Consider the following 23,908-nt stretch of genomic DNA (forward strand, 5'->3'; position numbering starts at 1 on the left):
TTCGGGGAGATCACGGTTCTTTGAGAGCCCGGGAGGGCGTTGCGGAGTCTTGCCTTGGGCTTTTTCTAGTGAGATCCAGTCCCTGGGTCTCTTTTTTTCTCGAGTTTTTTCTCTTCAAGTTGGGTCGGCAATGAGACTGATGTTACAGCGATATCTTGTAAGACCAATCTACGAGAGCATATTCAAAAGACAAACAGGACGGCTAGCTACTTCTTTTACTCTATCGAAATTTGTTACAGCAGCCAAGACGAGATTTTTTGTACCTTCTTTCCCATTACGAAGATATCACCAAGCAGCAATGTCGACATCAAACCCCACCCCCAAGGAGCCGGTAAAGCCTGTCGAGGAGAAGACAGAGACAGCCGTGGAGGAGCTGCCGCCTCTGTCGGACCGGGACTTTAAGATTTATAACCGCCTTGCTGTGAAGATGGACTACTTTGTGAGACGAGTTTCTAAACATGTTGAAATACAACTAACAACCCCTAGCATGACAACTTCCGCCGCTCATGGAATCTCCTCTGGGGAGCATGCACAACCAACAAGCGGCCACAGGGCATGTCACTTAAGCAGTTTCTCCTTGAGGGTATCCAGTTTGCCGATCACCTCACGGCGCACCACGGCATCGAGGAGGCGTACGTGTTCCCCGTGCTGGCCAAGAAGATGCCTGAGTTCCGTGGCGGGCGGGCTGAGCTTCTACGCCAGCACAAGCAGATTCATGCTGGGCTTGATGTCTTTGCAGAGTACCTCCGGCAGTGCAGGGCCGGCGAGGTCGATTTTGAGATGGACGTGCTCAAGGGAAAGATGGAGGGGTGGGGAGAGGTGCTGTGGAAGCATCTGGACGAGGAGGTCAAGACGCTGGGAGCGGAGAATATGAGGAGGTATTGGACAAAGGAGGAGATTATGAGGTTGCCCATGTGAGCGGGAGATGTATCCAGAGGAGGGCATGTCTTGATGTTTGGCTGCTCAACTCACAATACACGAAAGCATAGGTTTATTCTACCAAGGAGGTATCTCTAAGCGCCCATTTATATATATAATACCCTCCATATGACCCCCAGTATAGCGTCGTGAACCATGGCGGCATGTGTCTTCGCCATTTTCCAGATGAGAAGCCAACAAATCCCTTCAAGTGCGCTCTGTTGCTACCCCTGAAGCACCGATGCCGACAATTTCCCCAGCTCCAGAAGTCAAGTCTAGTGCGGTGATCCTTCTCTTTCCTGACACACAACCATGCCAGTGCTCTATTCTCGTTGTGTCCGTGATGCCACCATGTTATTTGCAAAATTCAATTGCGTACTTAGGCAGTCTGGCGCCACAGGTTCTTGACGTTGACGGTCGCGGGCCAAGTCGCGAGAGCGGCAATAGCAAGCTCGGGGAGCAGGCCGCCCTCGGTGCTCCAATGGACCGACAGGGGCGCCCAGGGCAGGGTTCCCACAAACTCGGCCTTCCAGTTGGTCTGCCACTCCTCCTCGGCGGCGACGTCGCCGGTGGGCGTCCTGCGCGCGCGTTCGACCAGCAAACGGAACAGCTCCAGGAAGACCCAGGTGCTCCACGAGCGCGCGCCCCAGATGGCGAGCTTGCCACCCGTCTTTTGCGACAGGTTGGTGGCGCCCTTGGCGGTGAGCAGCCAGCTGGCCTCGCCGAAGTGGTATCCGATGAGGAGGGTGTACTGAATAAGCTCGATAATGGTGTTGAATCGGCTAGGAGGAGGCACCTTTTCACCGTTCTCGTCCAGCTTCTTGCCTCGAATGCGCAGGATGAGGTCCCTAAGCCCCAGGTATGTGGCAAAGATACCCCATAGACGGTTCATGGTGCGCCATTCGCCCAACATGTCGGTGAAACCCTGGATGCGCTTGGAGAGGTTGAGCGCAAGGGTGGCCAGCGGCGGCGCGGTCGCGGTGGACAGGACGACGGTGCTCGAGGGCGGCAGCTTTAAAGCCAGCTCGACCAGCTTGCGGGCCGAGTGGCGGAGAGTAGTCCGGCCCAGGAGGTTCAGAAGGGCACCGATGAGACGGGCAGAGTAGGTGGTGAAGAGCAGGACGCAGTCGGTGCCGCCGCGCGTGCGGATGCAGCGATGGATATGGCGTATAACATCATCGAGGGCCGAGGGCGTCGCGGCGAGACGGCTGAGAGGGCTCGAGGTCACGGCGGCGGCGGTTTTGGGTGTTGTGGCTTTGCCGTTGACCTTCTTCTCGACGGGGTCGGCTACCGGAGGTGCATCGGCGACAACGGGCTCCGCCGAAGGCACGGCGATGGCCTCGGCGGGGGACTCGACGGCGGTCTCGGTCATGGCGGCGGGTGGTTTGGAAAAGAGAAGCTCACGGTGAGCATCGAAGGTGAAGGAGAGGAAAGGAGAGGCAAAAAAAGAAAAATGACACAATAGGGTTCAAGGAGGAATCAATGGCCTCATACAAAAAATAAATCCGTAATTGTTTCGACGGTAGCAGTGCTAGTGGTCCCAAGAACCTGGCTTGGTACAGTACATGTACTTGAACCGGCCCGCAGCACTAGAGAGAAGTCGTGGGGGGTGGAGAGACTGACCTCACCCGCTGATTGATAACTAGTGGGAGCTGGCTGAGCTGATAAAAAAGATCGCAGAGGTGGCCGAGGCCGCAGGTGAAGAACCCCGGTCCGTCTAGACTTTACGAGAGAGAAAAGAGAAAAAGCCGCGCCATGCCTCGGTAGGTTTGTGGATATGATTCGTTCGCGCGTGGGGTGCAAGGTCGGAGACGAGGAGAAAATGAGATGAGCCAGGGCAGAAACCTCGGTACAAGGGGGTCAAGGCAGTTGCTCAAGGGAAGGGGGGAATGGTGTTTATCCCCTTTTGGACGAGGATTTCCCGGCTGTGTAAATGATGAGTTGTTGAGGAGGGGGAAGTTGATGGAAGTTATTCACAAGATATATGAGCAACAGAGACAAGATCTGAGAGCTTCAGGGGCTCACATTATCGGCTTCTAATCCCGAGTAAAAAGAAGTCTCTCATTAAAATCACCACAACGGGCAATAACTCAACATCTGATGATTGTCTAACACGCCCCCGGAAAACACACTCCTGAGCCTCGGGCCCACACCATCTCCTGTATCTCATCGGCGCATCTACTCCCGTGTCAAGAGCCGCGAGGAGAAAAACCTGGGGAAGCGAGCCAACACACGAAATTGTGACACGACCAACACGGGGTCGCGCAAAGGATCCCGAGGCAAGGTAATGATGCATTTGATCTCGTCCCATTTGTCCATCTCCCATCGCGGAAATCTGCTGACGAGGCTTGGCGGGCCGGAGGAACAATGTACCGTGATGAAGCTGGAGGATTAGTCGTCTGCTGAGCGAAATATGCATGGATGTTGAGTTGTTCACCGACATTGCCATGTCCATCCGTCGTAAGCTCAAGCCTTCCCCATCTGTGAGTCCCTGGGCCGAGTCATCAAGGCCTACTAGGTACCTATGGAGACGAGAGCCGAGTTGCTGCCTTGCCCCAGAGGCAGCAGCAGGCCCGGCTGGTAACGTGACTTCGCGTGATTCGCGTGACGACCTCATCGCGTCCTCATCCTCAGCCGTGAACTCCCGTCGCGCTCCGCATGCCTAATTTCTCCCCTCGACTTCATGGCGACGCCGCTCCTGCTTCTGGCAAGCGCCGAGCAAGCCTGGTGGGCCTCACAGCCATAGCTCAGCGGGCATGGGGCTTGAGCTGAGCCCTGAGTGGACGCTGGTGCCTTGTTGGTCGGAATCCTCCAGCTCTCACCGCGTTTCAGCGCCTCTTAACGACATCTCTGGAGTTTACATAAAGACCCCATTGCTAGTCGATTATTCTCTGATCAATTCAATCAAAATCATCAATTGAGCTCCCATTGCCACATTTCATCATGTCCAGCGACGAGAAGATTGCCGTCATTGGCCTCGGACTGCTTCACAACTACACACCTCTAGATAAGGAGGTCTTTCCGGGTCTTGTGGGTGACCACACTTGGTGTGCTGTTACTCTCACCATCCGCGAGAGATGCATGCTCAAGTTCATTGAGGACATCACCAACAAGCCAGAGTGGTGGATCAAGGTCCAGGACCCCGAGATTTCTGCAAGATGGGCCAAAGAGGTCCTCGAGATGCCTTGGACCGAGTTTCATGAGCATGCCAGTTTTTCCGAGGCAATGGCCGACGCTGTAAGTGCTGGCTTTGATATTGAAGGGTGGTAGACATGACTGACAAGCTTGGCAGTGTATCCTGGAGCTGCGCGAAAAGGCCAAGTTCTATCAAGAGACGGGTCTCATCCCCGTCATGGACTACAGCTCAGCCGCCATCAAGTCCGACAAGCTCATTCCTGAGGAGCTCCGAGAGGCCCTCAAGGCTGCTGTCGCTCCTCTCGAAAACGTCCCCGACAAGCACAAGGACTGGCATCCCGGAAGTGATGAAAAGGTCCTCGATCTCGTTCATCCCTCGCTTTGGCCCTTCATCTATGGACGCTCGCACATCCTCTCCGACAAGCGCATCAATGTCGAGAATTGTCTCGAGTATTGTGGAATGGGCGATGTGCTCCCCGCGCCGCCCGAGAGGCCCATGTCAGAGTCCCGAACCAGCTACAGGTATTACAATCACCCGACCGCTGTCTCTTCAACTCGCTTTCAATGGCTTCCCTGTGACATTGATTTGACCGGCGAGCACCCACGTATTGATAGCTACATCAACAACCTACACCCCGTCCAGCATGCTGCTCTCTACCCCATCATCGAACAAATCATTGCAAAATCTCTACCTGCCTGGGACGTCATTTACAAATGGCATGAGGAATATCAAGTCCAACGTGTTGAAGCTACCCGCGTCGGTACGGACTGCCAGGCTGATGAATGCAGTGCCGGGGAGTACTCTTACTGCTCCCCTCTGATGCGGCCGCTGAACGAAGGCGAGCAGCCTCGGGAAGAGGATGAAGAAGACGAGGAATGGTATGAGGGCTCAGAGCGTGAGAGACTTGACAGAGAATGGTTCAACTCTACACATCCGATCTATCAGCCACAGCCCAAGAAGGATTTGAATGACCTCTTCAAGCTCAAGACCAGCGACGTAAAAACTTCTGGGTTCTTTGGAGGTGCATCTCGCGCCCAGGTCATTGTCAAGCTTGCCAACATCCACCTCACACCCGAGAAGCCCAAGTACGACGGTGGCTCTTGGCACATTGAGGGCCAGCTGAATGAGCACATTTGTGCAACTGCTCTCTATTACTATGACTGCGACAACATCACTGACTGTCAACTTGACTTTCGCACGATTGCCAATGAGGATGACCTCATGATGGAGCTCAGCTACGAACAGGACGACCATCGCTCTATTATGCGTACCTTTGATATTGACTCGCACGGCGACACGGTGCAGAACGTTGGAAGTGTACTTACACGCCAGGACCGGATGCTCTTCTTCCCTAACTTGTACCAACACCACGTCAGCCCCTTCGAGCTAGCTGACAAAACGCGGCCTGGTCACCGCAAGATCCTGGCTCTATTCCTCATCGACCCTGTCATGCCCATCATCTCGACGGCCAATGTGCCGCCTCAACAGCAGCATTGGTGGAGCGAGAAGACAATACCCGGGGACCGACTAGGCAAGCTGCCGCCAGAGGTGACAGAGATGGTTATCAACAACATGGGTTTCCCCATCACCCTGACAGATGCCAAGAAGATTCGAGAGGAGCTCATGGCTGAGCGGAGTGTGATCCAAGAGGGAACGGAGAGCGAGATACGGCGTCATGAGTGGAACTTTTGCGAGCATTAATGGTCAAACATTTTCAGCTCCGATGAACAACACGAGAGGATGGCATGCCAAGAATAAGCACAAGTTTATCTCGAGCACAGAATATCTTACGGCGTCCAATTGTTTAAAGCAACGTCCTGCCTTACACCCTGCATACGCCAAGCTGATTCGTGCGTCTGCTTATGCCGGCTTGATCCTGAGCGCAGAATTCAACCTAAAACGGCAATCACACAACAAGGGTTCGGGCATCGCGATGGAGGCATGCCTGCTCAGCTCCGACATCTCGCCGTATCAAGTCTGTCTTTCTGGAGCCTTATAGGGCTATGCTGCATGGGGGTGGCCTGGTTTTGTTTTCTGCGAGGTTGGCTCAAGAAGTGGCGGGCTGTGCTGACCAAGTCGATGGGACTGCTCATATTTCTGGAACCTTTTTATACTCTTTTTTCTGCCCTCGCTTCTCGTCTTGTTGCTGAATTGTCTGTGGTGCTGTTGAGGGCTTGATTCTTCTTTTCCTGCGAGTTTGTGTGGTTCGTTCACAGTCGTATTACACCCTCAGCACTCAATATTATCCCCGTCATCTCTTGAGCTTCTCGCTTCTCACCCGGGACATCAGGATTGTCTGGATACCTGATGCCTGATTGTACTCAATCTTGACGACTTGTGACTCAATCTCAACCACTCGCACAACTCAATTCCTACCATCACGTCGACCGGTATCATGGGCTTCATAAACACCTATGCCTCAATGCAGACGCCTGCCCCTTCACTCGACGACCTTCACCGGCGAGAAGATAAGAAGATCACCGCCACCAGGGCACCGGACGAAATCTGCGGGTTCATCTCTGAGCGTCCTGGTGCCACCTTTGGCTGTGCATTGGGGAGCTATTGCTATTTCTTCCCGCCAGCTTCTCAACAGACACCACAGCACAACCGAGCCGTCTGCTGCGGCGATGGAGAATGCGAGTGGTGGTCTACGTGCTACAACTTTGAGGAGTACTTTACTTCGAGGAAGTGTACCGACGGCTGCGAGGTTGACAGCTACATCCTGAAATGGTGAGGCCCTCACACACTCAAGTCCACGACGGCTAGCTAACAAGACACAGCACAGACACCAACTACCCGTACTGCCACACCGTTTCATGGGAAGGAAACACGGTCGATTACTCGTGCAACGACGTCGACATCACGACTACAATGAGCGCCGCCCTCACGTACAAGGGCCAAAAGAACAGGAAATTCTTCACCATGAACGATGAACAAGTCAGCGCTCTCTTCCAGGGCCTGGACGGGCCCGCGTCAACGACTGAAGGCAGCGATAGCACAGCTACCAAGGGTTCTGCCCCGGCCGCCACCGAGGCCAAGGATTCTGGCGGCGGTTCGGGGACCAACACCGGCGCCATTGTCGGTGGTGTGGTCGGGGGTGTCGGCGCCATAGCCCTTTTCGCCGTGGCGATTCTTCTCTTCCTCCGAATGAGGAAGAAGAAGAAGACTGAAGATGTCAGCCCTCCCGAGTATGAACCGACATCTCGCGACGATAACAACAAAGAAGCCTTGCAGCCTGGCCAGCAGTCTGGCGCACAGTACTCTGACACTCCGCCGAATGCGGCTCTTGCCATTCATGAGGCTGAGGTCAAGGATAAGCCTCAGGAGCTTGCCGACAATGGACCTAAGAAGGAGCCTGTCGAGCTTGCTTAGAGCTGGGCTGGCAATTCTGTGAGAGACGGCGTGGCTGGTGTTTGGCTTCTAGCCGTTGGTGATTGTTTGATGGAGGCTGTGTGTTGGAGCCGGGTGAGTCTGCGTAAAACCGCGGAAGGAGTTACAAGTTTGCATTCGGGTATTATTCAAGCGACTACATATTATTATTCTTCGATCTCAGCCAAAACTATATAGATGACAAATTGTCTATGCCTTTTGAGCTGGTCTGGTGCCACAAGTACACGGATCCGTATCGGTCTTCGGACGCTCCGACGAGCCGATACCGTCTGCTTACACTGGGTCGGCAACCAGTCTGACCAATGATGAGGATGTAAGCGCTGACATATCAGCACGGCTCAGGTCGGATACTCCAACAGCCCGACCCGATCCCTTCATTACTTCGATCGGCCGACGGGTGCAACTTCAGCTTCATCTTTTGCTGCTTTACCAAAAAGAGAGAGGACCCAATGGCTCCTGATTCGATCGCCAAGCGTCGCGCTTGCGTATCATGCACATCGGCTAAGCTGAAATGCACACCTCAAGCCAATGGCCGGTGTGAGCGATGCTCCCGTTTGGGTAGGCACTGCGAGTATCAGAATATGCCCGAAAGGAGACGAAAACAAAGAGTTACAGGGTACGTTTTTAAGCTTTGCGATTGGTGTGGGTAATGCTGACTCGAGATAGTCGAGTGGAAGCTCTCGAGAGCAAGATTGATGGCCTCATGGCTCAGATCTCACACTTGACCAAGCAGAACGAACCTCAAGCTAGCACTGCTTCGACTTCTACTGTTTCTTCGGGTGACAGAGTTGAAGGTTATTCCTTGGATGAGCTTGTGGTAGATACTCAAGATGCTACCCCATATGAACCACCAGTCACCGTGTTGCACGAGTTGGTGGGTACGAGCGAGGCAGAATCTCTTATAAGCGACTTCAAGTCCAACTGGGCGTCAAAGTTCCCATTTGTTGTCGTTGCGCTTGAGAGGTCGGCTGTCGATATTCATACCCAAAGCCCCTTTCTCTGCCTTTGCATCCTTGGGGTCACCATGGACTTTCTACACCCTCTTCGTAAACGCCTGTACAACGAGATCATGGACCAGATTACTTCAAAGATCATCCGCGACGCTGAGAGAAGTTTGGATCTCTTGCAGGGTCTTCTTGTATATGCTGCGTGGTATCGTCATCCTCTCCATATCGGCAAGAGGGAGGCTGTGATGGTTGTCCAGTTGTGCACAACTCTGGTGTACGACTTGGATCTGGACAAGAAGACGGGTTTGACGATAGAGGAGCAACATGCTGTTCTTGGGACATTTTGGCTCTCTGCAAGGTCAGTACACTTTCCCCTGATCGATCAAAGGATTAACTCATCATGTGGCAAAGCCTGAGGTTGATGCTGAACAAGCCAGTCGGCCTCCCACACAGCAAGCAGGTGGATTATTGTTCTCGGGAGCTGGCAGCTTCAACTGCATGCTTGAGTGACCCTTGGGCTGCGCATCTTGCTCGCTTACAGTCATTCATGAGCAAGGCGGATGATGATCACCACGCGCACAAGACCGTGTATCAATCGGCCGGGGCTGAAGTTCTTACCCAAATCTTCAGCATTAGATACACTCGTGAGCTCGAGGAACTGAAGAGCTCAGTAGCAAGAGCTCTCGTGGGTTGTCCCAAGCCTGTTGGTGAGTTAGCAATTACACAAGAATTCTATCCGTTCAACATACTAATCGCGATCTAGAGCGCTTCTTCCAAATGGAAATTGAATGCGCCGAGTTGTCCACCCTACGGTTTTGCCTCGTAGATAGTCTCTGGGTTTCCGAAAGCACGGCTGCCAGAAGAAGCACCATGCTGTGGCGGGCTCTCAAACTGAGCAGGTCTATCATCGAAAACTTGATCAATACCCCGGAAGCAGAGGTTCGACAAATCACGTTTGTCACGCTGGACCGGGTTTGGACGACTTTTGAGATTCTGGCAAAGACCACTTGGGCACTTATCCAGTCTCTTCTGGGCGAAAAGGATCAGCCGGTTAACCAAGCAGCTGTGCGAGGCATCCTTGCCGAGGGCAACTTTCTCAAGCTCATATCTGAGGTGAGGAATAGGCTGGAAAGGACGGCTCGAAACGTTCCCGAGACGGACAAGGAGTTGGAGCTGTTCAACGTGTTTCACTCTAGAGTCAAGTTATTTGCCAAGTGCTACGATAAGCGCATCAAGGACTCTACAGGTGTTGATCCATGGGACGTTGGCGAGGATGTGGTGGTTGAGCAGAGCGACATGTGGGAGGGGGGTGTTGACTTGAGACAAGAGATGGCAGAGGTTCCACTCCTCACCCATAACCAGGTTTTTGATCAGGCTTGGTGGAATGAGGTGATGAATGGGTTTGGAAGATATGAAGGGACCTAATGGGTATATATGTATGTATGTTGATCAATGCACTATCGAATAATCATGCTAACATCATTCTAGTTCCTCCGTCCATACAAGTGGCCCCTTTGTGATCGAACCCTTTACACGATATATGTATATGCTCCTAGTATTGACCCACGAGTCCTCGGTGGCTCATGAACGAGCCGCTCGTCTCCTCGTTCAAGTTGGCGATGACCTGAAGCTGCTTCGTGACACTCTCCTCGGGAGTGATCTGCCCGTTGAGCTCTGGAGCAACCTTCACAAACTGGGCCTTCAAGGCCTCGACGATCTGGACCACCTCTGCAGGCTTTGGTACTAACAAAAAAAATTAGATATTTGCAATGATTTGTAAACTGACGGGGGGGGGGGGGGGGAGCTTACGGGGTCCGTCATATGTGTCGACCCATCCGGGGCTCAGGGCAAGCGTCTTGATTCCCTTGGGGGCGAGCTCGGCGGCATACTTGGCGACCTGAACGTTCATGCCGGCCTTGCCAACCGCGTAGGCAAGGGTATGGGTGATGCCTGCCTTTCGGATGAGGTCGATATCGGCCATGCCACTCGAGATGTGGATAATCTTCTTCTCAGTTCCCTTCTCAATGAGCGGGAGAAAGGCGTTCGTCGTCCAGAGACCACCGTAGATGGCAGTGTGGAAAGAAAGATCGAAAAACTTCTTTGTGGCATCAACGTCAAAGGGGACCTGAGTCGGCGAATACGCAATGGTCTCCATATCATTGGCGTTGGAGTTGTGGATGAGAACATCGAGCTTTCCGCCACTGAGTTCCGAGACACGAGATGCAGCCTCTAGGATGGAGGCAGGATCCGTGACGTCGCCCTTGATGAGGTGGACGTTGGCGGGCTCGGCGAGGGACTTGAGCTTGGGGAGCTCGGGGTCACGGACGATGGCGAAGACGGTGTTTGAGGGATCTTGGGAGAGTTGGCGAACAAACTCGGAGCCGATGCCCTTGGAGGCTCCTGTGATGGCGTAGGAAGGCATGGTGGAAGTTGTTTGGTGGGTGTTGGTAGTGTTTGTGCAAGTGTGTGTTGAAGAGTGTGGGTGAAGTGCGGATTAAAGATTGAATTGTTTGCAAGACGAGCTAGGTTTATATACTCATCAACAATGCTATTTAAAATACATGCAATACAAGATATGATAAGGCAACTCTAGGCACAGACGGTGTTGTGGTTGTCAATCGGATGGTCCGATGAACGGATCGGCCGAAGTATCTTCACCCGACCCGCGCCTCCATAATATCGAATATAAGATAAGCACGAGATCCCACCTCGAAAAAAGCCAAATGATTCTTGACGTCTGTGATTCCAAATAAAATACGACTCGATTTCAAATCTGGTATTGTAAGCTCGGGGATTTTCACCTTTACTGTACGAGCTAAAGAGCCGAGAAGTACAAGCATGGTCAGAACAGGCAATGCCCAAGTACTGGCAGATGGAACGGATCTGTGATGGCAAGGCCAGCGCTTTCATTTAGAGGAGAAGACCTCATTGTCTCTCCTGGTGCGTGGAGTACTCTAACCTTGATCCGTAGCCTGTATGACATCAATGACAACAATACACCATCCTTCCAAAACAAATATACGGTGCCCTATAAATTGCCGCAATATAGATTTGATCTCGTTATGAGGTTTAAAGTTCGGCCACGAAAAACAACGATCAAAACCTGAATTTAGGGCTTAATTCCATACTAGGCGACCGGCCATAATGACCCCTTTCTCTTGGTCAGTTTGCTCAACCTTTAGTCCCTTTCTTTGTCAGATAATTAAAGTTCTAATATGACCTGATCGTGCCAGATCTGTAAGTCAAGTTTTCTCCGTGATGGAAAATCGTGAAGAGTGAGGATTTGATAGAGGCATTGTCTATAGCAACTAACTCTCTTATCTTTAAAGCAGAAGCATAAGCATCTGCTCCTGGTCAACATATCGGATACGTTACCTCTTGGGCGGCGCGAGACTCCGGGTTCTCCTCTACAATCCCCGTCGCCGTCTCATTTTCTCTTATCACTTGCAATGGCCATTGTATCAGTCCCTCCCACCGTGTACCAACCACTTTTGCCACCACAACCTTCATCAACGCGTTCGTCCAGCCTTGGAAAAACCAGTACTTTGGTTCTCGCGAGTGAAGCAGCACGCAGTAGTAAGAAAGGATTACCAGTGCCAATGGCTCGCAGTTTCTCAAGAGTGATAGAAAGGTGTTTGAGAGTCCCATTGGCCAGGCAAAGATGACCCTCAGCTCGGGTGTTGGCGCCGACTTGGGGTTGTTGGCGACCATCGAGATGGTTTCAATGAACCCGGCGATGGTGTCTACACAGAGTTGTCCATCGTCGGTGTCGAGCAAGGGTAATTGGTCTTGTACAGCTGGTAGGAGATCTCCTAGCTTGGAAGACACCGTCTCAAGGCGGTCAAGGTTCTCAAAGGGTGGACAATCGCACCCGCTCAGTAACCCCTTCAAGGGCCCGTTTCGCAACTCCTCACCAGATGAGCGGAGGAGAATGTTCATGCCGCGGATGAGGATGAATATGTCGACCAGGCCATCAATGGGACGGAATGACTCTTGATACCTATCGCAGCTGGGATAGGTACCAAAAGCGCTTATGGCAACGAATATCGAAGTTGCATACATGGCGTGGAATTCACTCGATGGCAGAGGCTTTGCCAAGAGCGAGTTCATGGTGCTGATGGCCACGCCTTGGTGCTGTGAGGCCTGGATGAGATATCTGTTGCGAGACTCTGGTTTCAGGAAGGCTAGGTGGAGGGCGGAGAAGGCGAGGAGTTGGTGAAGGAGATAGGGGTGGGAGAAGCCTTCCCTTGGGACGTCGTTCTGGAGCGCGTTGTATGCATGACAACATGGTGAGTAGAGAGTCCGATGAGCGTTGGCCGTGTAGTGATGTGTTAGTTCGATATCTGATATCCAACCTGGATCTTGTGGGTTGTTTGCGGCCTCGGATTGGAAATGTGAAAAACATGAAAACAAGTCGGATGTGGGCGGTGTATTCTGCTCCTTGCTCCTCTCAGAAGAAGACCTAGAGGAAGACGGTTGCTACTAGCTTGTCAGTACTTGATATCTGCATGAAAAGGAGCGTCTACCCACCTGTCTAGCTGGCACGCGGTCTCGACCCGATGGGACTTCAGGGGTAACAGGGCCTGACCCCTCGAGGCTGCAGGGCACGCCGTGTCTGCAACACGCAGTGCAGGGGACCTTTTCGTCACACTGAGAAATAATTAGTGGGACATTCTGGCCCGAGGGGAACACTACCAACCTTGACTCTTCGCTGTTTACACCGTAAACAACCCTTACGGGATTTCTTATACCCGAGCCGCTTCATGGTTGATGGGGGATGTGATGGGCAATGTGATGTCAAAAAAGAGTGGGCGTATGCAAGTCTAGCCGGGAGTGTATATCTTGGCTATAGAGTCAAAAGCTTCTTTGAAACCCCCTTCTCCATACCATCGTCACACACCAGAAGCCACAGTTGATGACGCGGCGGGATCTTGTTGTCGGCCGTTGCAGACGGGCAACTCCCGACAGACCCGACGAGACGAGATCAAGACCCTTGCGAGTGTTACTAAGCCGCATGCGACGTAGTGAATTACTTGTAGGTAGAGAATTGACCAATAATATCGAGATGCGAAAACGAGGAGCGGTTATTGTGGAGGCCAAGCCTCAACCGTGCACAGCTTGATCCAGCGCTTCAAGGCCATCTCGTCTTGGCCAACATTAAGCTTGTCTCTGGTTCAATCGCATCAGGTTCCGATAACGAGGCAACTCCATTTTCAAGGCTGAGCCTGCTAAGCTTTTTATACTCATAACTATCTAACTGAAACAGAGTTAGATCGCGGCTCATATAGACATATATTTGATAGACGACATGCATTTCTGAAATTAAAGCCATTAAGGTTGCTTCTTTGGCGACCTTCTTGCTCGTGTAGCTTACGTCAAGAGGTTACGATAACGATGCTCGTTTTCGCGTCTCTCCTTTATTCACGAGATGTCAATGTCAAGATGCTGAGTTGAAAGCATTTAAGTCAAGGCCATCTTCCCCATGGGCAAACAACAACTTTTAAACAATCAGCTTTGATTTTGGATCATAAAAACAACAACAAACCAATCCCCATAATCCAAACACCGAATCTTCAACATGGCCAACGACCGTTATCAGTATGACCCGTCTTTGGCCGCGGCCATCATCTTCATTGTCGCCTTTGGGCTATCCGGCTTCTACCACGCTTATCAGGTCGCACGCCTGAGGTCGTGGTACTTTATTCCTTTTGTCGTCGGTTGTGCTGGTAAGAACTCGAGAAAGAGACACCATATTCACATGACAAACAAACTAATCCTGGACGTACAGTCGAGGCAATCGGATACGGAGGAAGAGCAGTCAACGCGAGCGAGGACTCAGGACAATGGTCCAAGGGTCCCTACATCATCCAGGCCCTCCTTTTGCTTCTAGGCCCCCCGTTCTACGCCGCTTCGATTTACATGGTCCTCGGTCGACTCATCCGACTCCTCGAAGCTGATAAATACTCGATGGTCAGACTCAAATGGCTGACCAAGATCTTTCTATTTGGCGATGTGGCTTCCATCCTTGCCCAGGGAATGGGTGAGTGCGAGACGGACAATATGGTACAGGAATGAGGTTGACAATGGCACAGGTGGCGGTATGCTCGCAGGAGCCAAGGATTCGTCAGCCCGCGATAGGGGACAGACAATCATCATCGTCGGTCTTTTCATCCAGCTCATCTTCTTTGGAGTCTTCATGATCGTCGCCATCGTCTTCCACCGCCGAATTCACAACGAACCAACATCAGCCAGCCTCAAGATTCACTCACCGTGGAAGAAGCTCCTCGTGGCCCTCTACGTATCCAGCGCGCTCATCATGGTTCGGTCCATCTTCAGGGTCATCGAGTATGTCATGGGCGAGGACGGGGAGCTCATGGCCAAGGAGGCCTATATCTACGTCTTTGACGCGACGCTTATGCTAATCGTCTCGGTCATGTTTAATGTGTTCCATCCGTCTGCCATTATCAACAAGCAGAGCATGCAGCGCATCTACAACACGGATTCCGAGAACCAGCTCCAATCTCTGCACTGAGGATGGATATGAGATCTGCGGTAGCGTGCCGATTTCGATGGGAGCATTGTATTGAGAGCTCCCTTATTTGCTGCTTTGTCAAGCACTTTGGCTCTTTGAGAAGTTGGTGTATTAATAACGGGAAATTGGGATTTCGGGTAGAATGCTAAGAGCGAACAGGAGAGGATAGGATGTGCTGGATGGAACTACTGCGTTTATATAGACTGGGTTTCCTTTGTTAGGCGTTTGAAATAGTAGCAAATCAAAACATTCGTTTACACCGACTTCCGGCCCCGAAGCCAACCGGAGCTCCGATGCCGCTCAGCTCGGAAGCCCCGCATTTGCGGAGTCACTCCGGGTCCGAATCTGATGACAATTTTGCCGGAACAACTACGTCATTCTCTGAGTCAAACACCATGATATTCTAACCATAAACTAACTTGACTCAACACACCCGCCGCGATACTGCCCGCTCAAGGCATGACCACCTGGACTTTTAAGGCCGAGCCCGGCATCTTTGTTGAGATTGCGGATATCGCCCATCAGTATCCTCAAGGCAAGGTTACCACTCAGCCCAGCCTGGGTCTCATCCCGGGTCAGAAATATCCTTCCGACAATCCCAACGCTTCAGATAAGCGCGACTGGGCTCGGCTGGCAGCGTACGTGAGATGGCTCAATGAGACATGTCCCGAGAATGTCTGCTACAAGCTGCTCTACCTGACGCGACATGGAACTGGAGTACACAACAAGGTCCATGCTGAGGTGGGAAGTGAGGCTTGGAATGTGAGTTGATCCATATCTTTCAGGTCCAAATACTGAGAATCGCATAGAGCAAGGTATCATTTCAGGATGGAAACGACAAAGAGACTTGGTTCGATGCCTTTCTTACCGACGTAGGCATTAAACAAGCAGCTGAACTCAACACCTTCTGGACAAATCTCATCGATGTCGACGGCGCACCTCTCCCCGAGATTCTCTACACTAGTCCTCTTGCTCGCTGTTTACAAACAACATCTCTCATCTTTTCCTCGCTCATGTCATCTCACTCCGCAGAGTTCCAGCCTATGGTGAAAGAACTGCTACGAGAGCGCATCACCATGCACACATGCGACTTCCGAAGATCACGCACCTGGATAGCTGAGAGCTATCCCAACTACAAGATCGAAGAAGGCTTCACTGAAGATGACGGATTTAGAAAGCGAAGTAGGCCAGAGATGAAGGAGGAACATGTCAAGAGGAAGCAGCGGGCACTGGAGGAGATCTTTGAAGAAGCCAAGGACAGCCAGTTCCTGTCCTTGACGGTGCATTCGTACGCAATTAGAGCGATTCAGGCGGCTGTTGGAGCAGGTGTATGCCGGACGAGAGAAGGGACGAGCCTTGCTTTGTTGGTTAGAGGGGAGAGACGAGGACAGGTCAACGGGACAGCTGAGGGATGATGTTTTGGGTAGAATTGTGCATTTGGTAGAGTGTCATCTCTTGGCCACTAATCATGGCGCTATGAAGATCAGTTGAATGATTCACTCACTCGCCATGCATGACTCTCGATTCGCTCAACAAGGATAGGATAATCTTGTATTAGAAAGAATTAAATAGATGTATTAATTGTGCCTTGAAGTGGCATGTGTGTAAGCCCAAGTCCCGTATCCCTTGTCCTGCTCTTGCTATCCCCTAACGCCGTGCTTTGCATCATGATGGATGTGACCTTGTGGATCACCACCACTTGCGCCAGGGTCCACGCTTGGTAGGGATCTTGTTGTCGGGCGTCGAGATGGTGTATCCGTTCTCGACCTCTTGAGAGATCTTCTTCGAGTCCCACGAGTTGTCGTCGCTCTGGAGCCACTTGCTGAACCGGCTGCCGTCGCGGTGCTTGTAGCCGTCGATGGGCTGCGGCAGGACCTTGGTGCACTCTGTGAGGTCGTTGATGTTGTTGACACCCAGAAGACTGAGGCGGACGTAGGCGCGGGCGTAGTCCTACAAAAGTTAGTAGATGTTCTTGAGTAAAAGGAAGAATTGAACTTACCACGTTCCAGGCACGCTGGGCTCCGTTTCCACCGGCAAAAGCTTCAAAGGCGGGCTGGGTCAGGGGGTGCTTGGAGAGGGCAACGTCGCTCTGGAACTTGTAGACGCGGGCGGGGGCGTTTCCGATAGTCTCTTGGTAGTAGAGGACATCCCACACACCAGGAGTGCTGTCCTGAGGATCACCAGCACGGTCGGGGTCGACGTGGTTCTGCTGAGAGGTTGTGTGGGCGCCGATGAGAGCAACCAGATCATCTGGGCCGATGGTCTTGTCCTTGAAGAGGTTGATCAGGTATAGAGCGTTGCCGTTGACGTTGGGGAGGAGGTTGTTGGGGTTGGCCTTCTTGCTGTCCTGGCGGCCGACAAAGGAGCGCACGCGGGGACCAAGGGGGCATGTCACGGCGGCGATGTTGGCTCCCATCTGGATGAGGTCGGCGTAGGTGACCTGGTCGAAGCCAAGGTTGTCGTGGTACTTTGTGTACACCTCCTGGTACTTCTTGCCCATGTCCTGAAGACCGAGGTTCTCACCACGGCTGAGCTCACCGGCCAAGATGATGGAGCCATCCGCACCACCGCCCTGGGCTGCGGTCTTGGTGGACCATGTGCCGGCATCGTGGAAACCCATACGGACAGCATAGCGAGCCCACTTGCTGCAACGACCAGAGTCACCCTGGAAGAGCGTGTGCAGCTCATCAGAAATGTACTTCCACACGCAGCAAGTGTCCCGCTTGCATCGGGGAGTGTTCATGGGGGGAACTCCAAGGTAGCGGTCCCGGCTCTCGGGGTTGCCGCTGCCCTGGAGGATCTTCTTGATGTCGCTGCCGACTCGGGTGAGGGAGCTGTCGCTGAGAGTGCGGAGATCACCGATGAGCTGGTTGGGGTTGAAGCTATCACCGGACCAGCCGTTGCCAGACTGGCTGCTACCGCTGCTGCTGCTGCCGCCACTGCTGGGCCAGCTGCTACTTCCACTGTTCTGGCTTCCACCAGAGCTTGGCCAGCTGCCGCTGCTACCACCGCTGCTCTGGCCGCCGTTGTTCTGGCTCTGACCAGGCCAGCTGCTGCCGCCATTGCTCGAGCTGCCAGAACTACCCCATTTGTTGTTCTGAGTGTTGCTGCTACCCCATGTGGTGCGAGCAGCGATGCGCTTGATCTCACGGATGGTGTCTCCCATTCCTGGGTGAGCAGCAACCTCGGAGATGGGGGCGGCCGCGAGAGCGGCTACCGCAATGGTAGAAAGCTTCATATTGATGATATGTAAAGGAGTCTTTGTAAGTGTAGTGTAGAATAGAATGTAAGTTGAGATATGAGCGAGTGTCAATGTAAACGATGGTGTATAAAGATCCTTGAGATAAGGTGTATAGCGAGTGTAGAATGAGACTAATAAAACGTATAGAAAAGAATAGATGGAGAAAGAAAGTGTGAGTTCCAGATCAAATCCTCTTCAACTTGAAGGAGAGGAAAACAACTGATATATACTCAATATCTGGACCTTTATCCTCAGCCCGGACGCCGAGAACTCTCGGCACGGTAGTTCCAGCCCCCCTGGCCCCCTTCGATCGCGGACGAAGCGAGGAAACGAAACGAACATGGGTGCCCGGACGCCATGTGTTTCTCTACTACTACCCCTAACCATATGGGGACTGTTGTCTCTGCACAAGGTCCTTGAACCTGCCAAAGTGGTTTAGCAGAACTGAGCTGTAGATCAAAGTGGAAAGCTCGGTTGTGGAGCCGGATAGTGCGTTCGAGGCGCCAGGCGTTGACGCCTCGTCCATCTTTCGCAGCGCCCTTAGCTTAGTGTCTAGTGAGCCCATCACGACTGTTCTGGCCTGATTACTCTGAGAGAAACTTCAGGTGACGATGGTGTTGAGAACTGCCGAGCTCATTGCAGGAGGCTGTGTCCAAGGTGAGTATCACCACTGAGGACCAAGTCGGTGAAGCCAGCAGCATACTCCATATCCATGGACAATTGACACGTAGGAACTGAAGACGCATCCCCCTCTCAGGGAGAGAGCCTGGTCACGTCGTGCCGCGTCTGCATGTAATATCGTATCAGCAACCATGATGCTCAAAAGAGGCCATCACAAGCCCAACGGGATAACCGATTTGGAATTGTACACATCCCATTGGACAGCACACGACCGCAAGTCTATTCAAAGTCAAGCGCCCGTGACGCCAAGTCTCAAATTCCGGAGGATCGGCTGCAAGTGTGCTCCACGGTGATGGGCCCCCAGGCGGTGGTTCATACCCTTGTCAATATTGAAAGCGGGAGGTGGTCTGGATTGCCCTACAGCTGATGTTGAGAGTGTTGGCGTTGCACTACGCCAGGTGAGTAGAGCAAACGACTTACGCGTTTTAATGTTAATGAGACATTCAGCCACGACGCGAAGTAGGATAGCCAGACATGTCGCTGACAGTCTCTGATGGAACTCGGTATGAGACCCTTTAACGTCACGACATGTCAAATTAGCTCCATACTCCCTCCTTTTCCATCCAACCTCTTCATCCCTACAGACATTGATACCCAATCACAAGCCCGTCAAAAGTAATGATCCATAGTAACCTCCCTCCTGAGCCGTCGCACGGAAACAAGCAACGAAAAAAGCTCCCCCTGCGCCAGACCCAGTTGTGGCGTCGTCCTTTAGAAACGGGACAGAAAAAAATCGGCGCGGACCAAAAACAAGCGTTGCCCACTCTGGTAAGGCTGGCCTGTGTTCTATTAACGGTGAAGGAAATGAAATGAGCTGAAGAGGAGGGAAGGGAAAAGACTAGCGATGCCAGCGGATCCTGAAACAAATTGAACTCAGCTGGCATGGTCGCAAGAATATCCCGAAATGCAAAGCTACTGCAGGTTTATTATAGGTAATTCTTGCTCACTTCTAATGTAAATGGGTGGCCTCGCTTCAGGGAAGTGGGCGAGATCCGATCTTCAGCGGCCCCACTTCCGGGGGATCATCTCGCCAAGCCGGGACTCGGGCGAGACACTCTCACCGGATTCTGGAACGCTCAGACGGTATATCAGCCTCTATTAGCGCCCTATCGCAGTCAAACACATGACTTGCCTGGAAGCGACGTTGACGTCTTGTCAGGCTGAAAGCCAAGTCTGTACCCAAGAATAGCTACCATGGCCACAGAGAACGCACTGCTTATTCGCATGAGGGCCTACTGGTCTTCATTGTCACCGGAGCTCTGCTCCGTACTCAATATACACGTCTTCTGCGTTGTACAAGGTCATACCTTTACGCGTGCATAGACCAGTCCATGATCAACTGCCATGTGGCCATGCTTACACCCACATCAACCTCATTATCCATGATCCCATATCTTAATGGCCCGCAACCAGGTCCGGGGTAGCACCAACACCTCTAACAGAGCCTCGCTATGAACTTGATATTAACCACGACATCATATATAACATCACTTCAACCGATTAGCGACAGAATAAATGTTGCCAATTATAGGGTAGGTCCAGCGGCGTCCATCAGCCAAGAGACCTTGGCTTCCACCCTCCACCCACTTAATTCGCGAGACAGCCCTTTCGGAGAATTCATCCAACGGCGTGTCGCTAGGCTGCCTAAATAGGCAATCCCACACGTCTTACCCAAAGCTTCATAAAAGTGACACAAGATCACCGAGACAACCCAATCGTTTGACTATGGATCGACGGCTGCCGAGTGTTCTCGACATATTGCGAAGCAAAGCACAACAGCTTCAACCCAAGCCTTTATGAGCCTCCTTGTAACGTAGGACGCTCAAGCCCATCAGCTCGTTTATGCCTATAAGACACCGTGTCACTCTCGCAAGCTATCCCAACAATCACAGACACAAGTCAAAAGTAGCAACAAGGAAATTGGCATCGCTGAAGAACCTAGCTGAGGAGCTCGACCTCACTCCATCCATATATACACTAAACGCCAACCATCCGGGACGCCTTCCATCCATCCATCCCCCATCCCTACCCTTCCCTCCATAGCCCTCACCCCCTTTCGATGCACATCCCTCATTAACCTGGGCACACAACCGAGTATTCCTATCAGCAAAGCCTCGCTCTCGTACCGGGGAGGCTGCATAAAAGACAGGCTCTCGAAAAAAAGAAAAAGAATACAGAACCTGGCGTCGGGCCCGACGAAATGTAACATGAACAGTTAGAAAAGAATAAAAGTCAGAACGGAAAGAGGTATTGAGCAAACATGTCCAAAGGAGAGATGATAAGACGCCTGTCTTGACTGGAATAGTCGTAGGCGAGATGTCCTTTTTATGCGCCAACGCCGCAACAAGACAGGCTTTGTTTTGTCCTCGTGGTGCTCTTTTTCAGCTCACCCAAGGCCGTCGCGAGATGCCCGCATCATCATGAAAAGCTTGCGTGAATCCATCATCGTGCATCATTCGTTTTGCAAGATTGACTTGTCGGCAAGAAACCGACTCATATCATTTGATGACGCTCAGTAGGCGTCTTCGTCAGTCCACTCACTTCCAGAGATGATGCGGTTGCCATCCTGGTCAATCATCACCGGTCCGCCATACGATGCCGATGGAGGGATTCCCCGGATGCGCTTGGATTGACTGCTTCCTGGTCGATGACCTTGCTCGGGCGTGAAACGCTTGCTGTGAGCTGCCCGTAGCTTGGCATAGTAGGCATCAGACGCGTCTGGTTCAGGCTCGCTGTTATCGTCATATGTCTCCCAATTCTCAGACCCTGAAATGTTTGTCGAGGTCATCGAGTTGCCAGAAATTTGTCGTGGCGGTTGAACAGGTTGACGGTAGGTCTGTGATCGAATGGTGGCAAATCGCTCGTCATAGCTATCCTCACTATAGCTGGGGTGGCTCTCGCTGTAGCTGGGATGACTGTACTGAGACTGGCTGTATTGGGACTGACCAGAGTTGGAACGCTCTGTTCGCGGCCGGTCGTCGTAAACATCCTCAGGCTCAACATGTCGAACGATGCTTGATGCTAGGCCAACTGATTTGTAAGGGTTCGCGGGAGCCTCAAACTCAGGCAGAGGCACAAGGTCTCGCATCTTGGGAGGAGGCGCTCTCATCAATGGAGGAGCTTGTCGGAAAGAATCGGCTCTCGACTCTGGCCGGGGTCGCTCAGGAGAGTTGTTTCCATGCTTCAAGTTGGAGAGAGGGACGCGTGCAGGGATTCGGGAAGGGCTCCGTGAAGGGCTGCCCTTGGTGGTGGAGGATGCGGGGGGCGGAGGGCGCTTGGTGAGAGTACCACCAGCTGTGGGTGTCTTGGTCATGGACCTAGGAGGAATAGACTTGGGAGGAGCGCGTGCAGGAACCGACTTGGGAGCCTTGATGGCTGAGGGAGGATGTCCAGATGGTGTCTTGGAGCGGTTTGGCGGAATGTTGTTCTTCCTCGGCCCGTCGGCAGCCTCCAACTCATCCAAGTATCTCTCGCCAAACACAAGGAATGGTCGTCCGTACTCATCTTCCCACCTGGCGAGCACCTTGCGCAAGTCAGCCGTGACCTTGGGTAGCTCCTTGGCAATGCGCTTGCGCATCTTCTCCTCGCGAAGCAGCTTGCCGGGATCTCTCTTCTCGCCCTTCTGACCTCGAGCCATCAACCGCGACGCATCCTGGCTCGATGTGGCGAGGTCATCTCGTTCCTTTATCAAACTCTTGTGCCTGTCAACCAGAGAAAGTGTGGGTGCGCGTTGCTCCTTGAGAGCCTCAAGCCGGGCAACCTCACGCTCATGGGCCTCCAGAAGAGCATCACTATAGACATCGGAAAAGGCCGGCGTGAACTCGAGCATCTCATCCTCGCTGAAGTACAGTGCATCCCACAGCTCTTGAAGCTTGATGCGAGTGTCTTCGACAAAGAGGTGGAGGTTCTGGCGCTTCAACTCGTTCAACCGTGCCAGCTCATCCTCAAACTCGTTGATCTGCCTGACGCCGCAGCCACGGTTTGAGTTGAGGAAAGGCTTGGTCTCACTCTCATCAACGCCAAGCTTGATCCAGAGCGCTTCAACAGCAGATCGAAGCTCCTTCAGCTTCCTCTCTCGGTTCTTCTTCTCCTCCGAGAGTCTGTCGCGCTTGGTGCGCAGTCGGTCAATGTCCTCCTCATGCAGACCGAGCTGCTCGGGCGCGTCGCGGTAGTACTTGACGATGGCGCCGTCCTGTTGCGCTTGGGGAACGCCGAGTTCCGCCCAAAGTCCAATGATCTGGTCGGCGAGGGCTTGAACGGTGGCTATGCGACGAGAATACTCTTCATATACTCGCGTAAACTCGCTGTCGAGCTTGTCGACGTAGGAAGGGGAAAGATCAAAGTTCGGGGGGATGGATTGGTTCGGTGCTGTGGGAGGGAGTGCGATCTGGACGAATGTGGGCTCAAGGTGAGACGAGTAAGACTCGAGGGCTTGAACAAGCTCTGCAAATGGTTAGCGGGATGTCAATAGGGGCAAGTTTGTGACGAAAACTCACTCTTGACTTGCTCAAACCGCTCCTTGTGGAGTCGGCTAATCTGAATATGCTTCTCCTTGAGCACCTGCAAGCATCGCATCAAGGGGTACGTGATGGTCAAGTCATCGTCCTCCTCATAGTCACGGCGACGTTTCGAGTCGTCGAGAGAAGTCTCCATCTGGCGGATGATAGTAATGATCCTCTTGGCCTCGTCGATCATCTCCTTCTTCTCAGAAGTGACCAGTCGGACCTGGCTGTTGAGGGCCTCGGATAGGGCTGAGAAGAGCTGCGGTCAAGTTAGCGAGCCGGTCACCTCCTGGCCGTGAACCAAACGTACCTCGGTCTCGCGAGCTTCACGCTCATGGTCAGGAACACCGATCTCATCAAAGAGACCGTGCAGCTGGCCAATGCTGCTGTTGACCTGCTGAGCCAGATAGCTGGTGTCCACCATTGTGTTCAGATGTGTGGACCGTTGTGCGAGAAAGGAGTGTGGTGCGATAACAATGCTATGAAGCCGATAAGGGGAAGAAGGTCGGTGATAGAGGCGTGAGAGGTGTGTGGTATCAAGGAAGGGGAGGTATAACGTAT

At 52.6% G+C, this 23,908-nt stretch overlaps 10 protein-coding genes across 10 annotated transcripts; 6 read left to right on the plus strand and 4 right to left on the minus strand.

Moving 5' to 3' along the window:
* Nucleotides 1-298: 298 nt before the first annotated feature.
* Nucleotides 299-918, plus strand: LRP88_00880 (hemerythrin domain-containing protein; the record flags this gene model as incomplete). The annotated part of the gene is made up of 2 exons (XM_083237584.1): nt 299-439; nt 487-918. 2 exons carry the CDS (start codon nt 299-301, stop codon nt 916-918), a joined length of 573 nt encoding a protein of 190 aa, XP_083106089.1.
* A 379-nt stretch (nt 919-1,297) lies between these two features.
* On the minus strand, nt 1,298-2,290 carry LRP88_00881 (uncharacterized protein; the record flags this gene model as incomplete). Its single annotated transcript, XM_083237585.1, has 1 exon — nt 1,298-2,290. One exon carries the CDS (start codon nt 2,288-2,290, stop codon nt 1,298-1,300), a length of 993 nt encoding a protein of 330 aa, XP_083106090.1.
* A 1,571-nt stretch (nt 2,291-3,861) lies between these two features.
* On the plus strand, nt 3,862-5,755 carry LRP88_00882 (DUF4246 domain-containing protein; the record flags this gene model as incomplete). The annotated part of the gene is made up of 2 exons (XM_083237586.1): nt 3,862-4,155; nt 4,211-5,755. 2 exons carry the CDS (start codon nt 3,862-3,864, stop codon nt 5,753-5,755), a joined length of 1,839 nt encoding a protein of 612 aa, XP_083106091.1.
* A 694-nt stretch (nt 5,756-6,449) lies between these two features.
* On the plus strand, nt 6,450-7,426 carry LRP88_00883 (uncharacterized protein; the record flags this gene model as incomplete). Its single annotated transcript, XM_083237587.1, has 2 exons — nt 6,450-6,784; nt 6,835-7,426. The coding sequence occupies 2 exons, from the start codon at nt 6,450-6,452 to the stop codon at nt 7,424-7,426; spliced, it is 927 nt and encodes a 308-aa protein (XP_083106092.1).
* A 599-nt stretch (nt 7,427-8,025) lies between these two features.
* On the plus strand, nt 8,026-9,816 carry LRP88_00884 (uncharacterized protein; the record flags this gene model as incomplete). Its single annotated transcript, XM_083237588.1, has 4 exons — nt 8,026-8,060; nt 8,111-8,749; nt 8,803-9,098; nt 9,155-9,816. 4 exons carry the CDS (start codon nt 8,026-8,028, stop codon nt 9,814-9,816), a joined length of 1,632 nt encoding a protein of 543 aa, XP_083106093.1.
* Nucleotides 9,817-9,943: 127 nt separating this feature from the next.
* LRP88_00885 (SDR family oxidoreductase) lies at nt 9,944-10,813 on the minus strand (the record flags this gene model as incomplete). The annotated part of the gene is made up of 2 exons (XM_083237589.1): nt 9,944-10,134; nt 10,201-10,813. The coding sequence occupies 2 exons, from the start codon at nt 10,811-10,813 to the stop codon at nt 9,944-9,946; spliced, it is 804 nt and encodes a 267-aa protein (XP_083106094.1).
* A 3,156-nt stretch (nt 10,814-13,969) lies between these two features.
* LRP88_00886 (RTA1 like protein-domain-containing protein) lies at nt 13,970-14,923 on the plus strand (the record flags this gene model as incomplete). The annotated part of the gene is made up of 3 exons (XM_083237590.1): nt 13,970-14,117; nt 14,180-14,431; nt 14,484-14,923. The coding sequence occupies 3 exons, from the start codon at nt 13,970-13,972 to the stop codon at nt 14,921-14,923; spliced, it is 840 nt and encodes a 279-aa protein (XP_083106095.1).
* A 459-nt stretch (nt 14,924-15,382) lies between these two features.
* Nucleotides 15,383-16,338, plus strand: LRP88_00887 (histidine phosphatase superfamily; the record flags this gene model as incomplete). Its single annotated transcript, XM_083237591.1, has 2 exons — nt 15,383-15,685; nt 15,739-16,338. The coding sequence occupies 2 exons, from the start codon at nt 15,383-15,385 to the stop codon at nt 16,336-16,338; spliced, it is 903 nt and encodes a 300-aa protein (XP_083106096.1).
* A 274-nt stretch (nt 16,339-16,612) lies between these two features.
* Nucleotides 16,613-18,161, minus strand: LRP88_00888 (heme peroxidase; the record flags this gene model as incomplete). Its single annotated transcript, XM_083237592.1, has 2 exons — nt 16,613-16,873; nt 16,926-18,161. 2 exons carry the CDS (start codon nt 18,159-18,161, stop codon nt 16,613-16,615), a joined length of 1,497 nt encoding a protein of 498 aa, XP_083106097.1.
* Nucleotides 18,162-21,357: 3,196 nt separating this feature from the next.
* On the minus strand, nt 21,358-23,771 carry LRP88_00889 (microtubule associated protein-domain-containing protein; the record flags this gene model as incomplete). The annotated part of the gene is made up of 4 exons (XM_083237593.1): nt 21,358-21,715; nt 21,788-23,288; nt 23,342-23,606; nt 23,658-23,771. 4 exons carry the CDS (start codon nt 23,769-23,771, stop codon nt 21,358-21,360), a joined length of 2,238 nt encoding a protein of 745 aa, XP_083106098.1.
* Between the last annotated feature and the right edge of the window lie 137 nt (nt 23,772-23,908).

Source organism: Fusarium phalaenopsidis (genome assembly GCF_050370095.1).
Source record: "Fusarium phalaenopsidis strain FUZ10S chromosome Unknown contig_32278, whole genome shotgun sequence".
NCBI classification, from domain to species: domain Eukaryota; kingdom Fungi; phylum Ascomycota; class Sordariomycetes; order Hypocreales; family Nectriaceae; genus Fusarium; species Fusarium phalaenopsidis.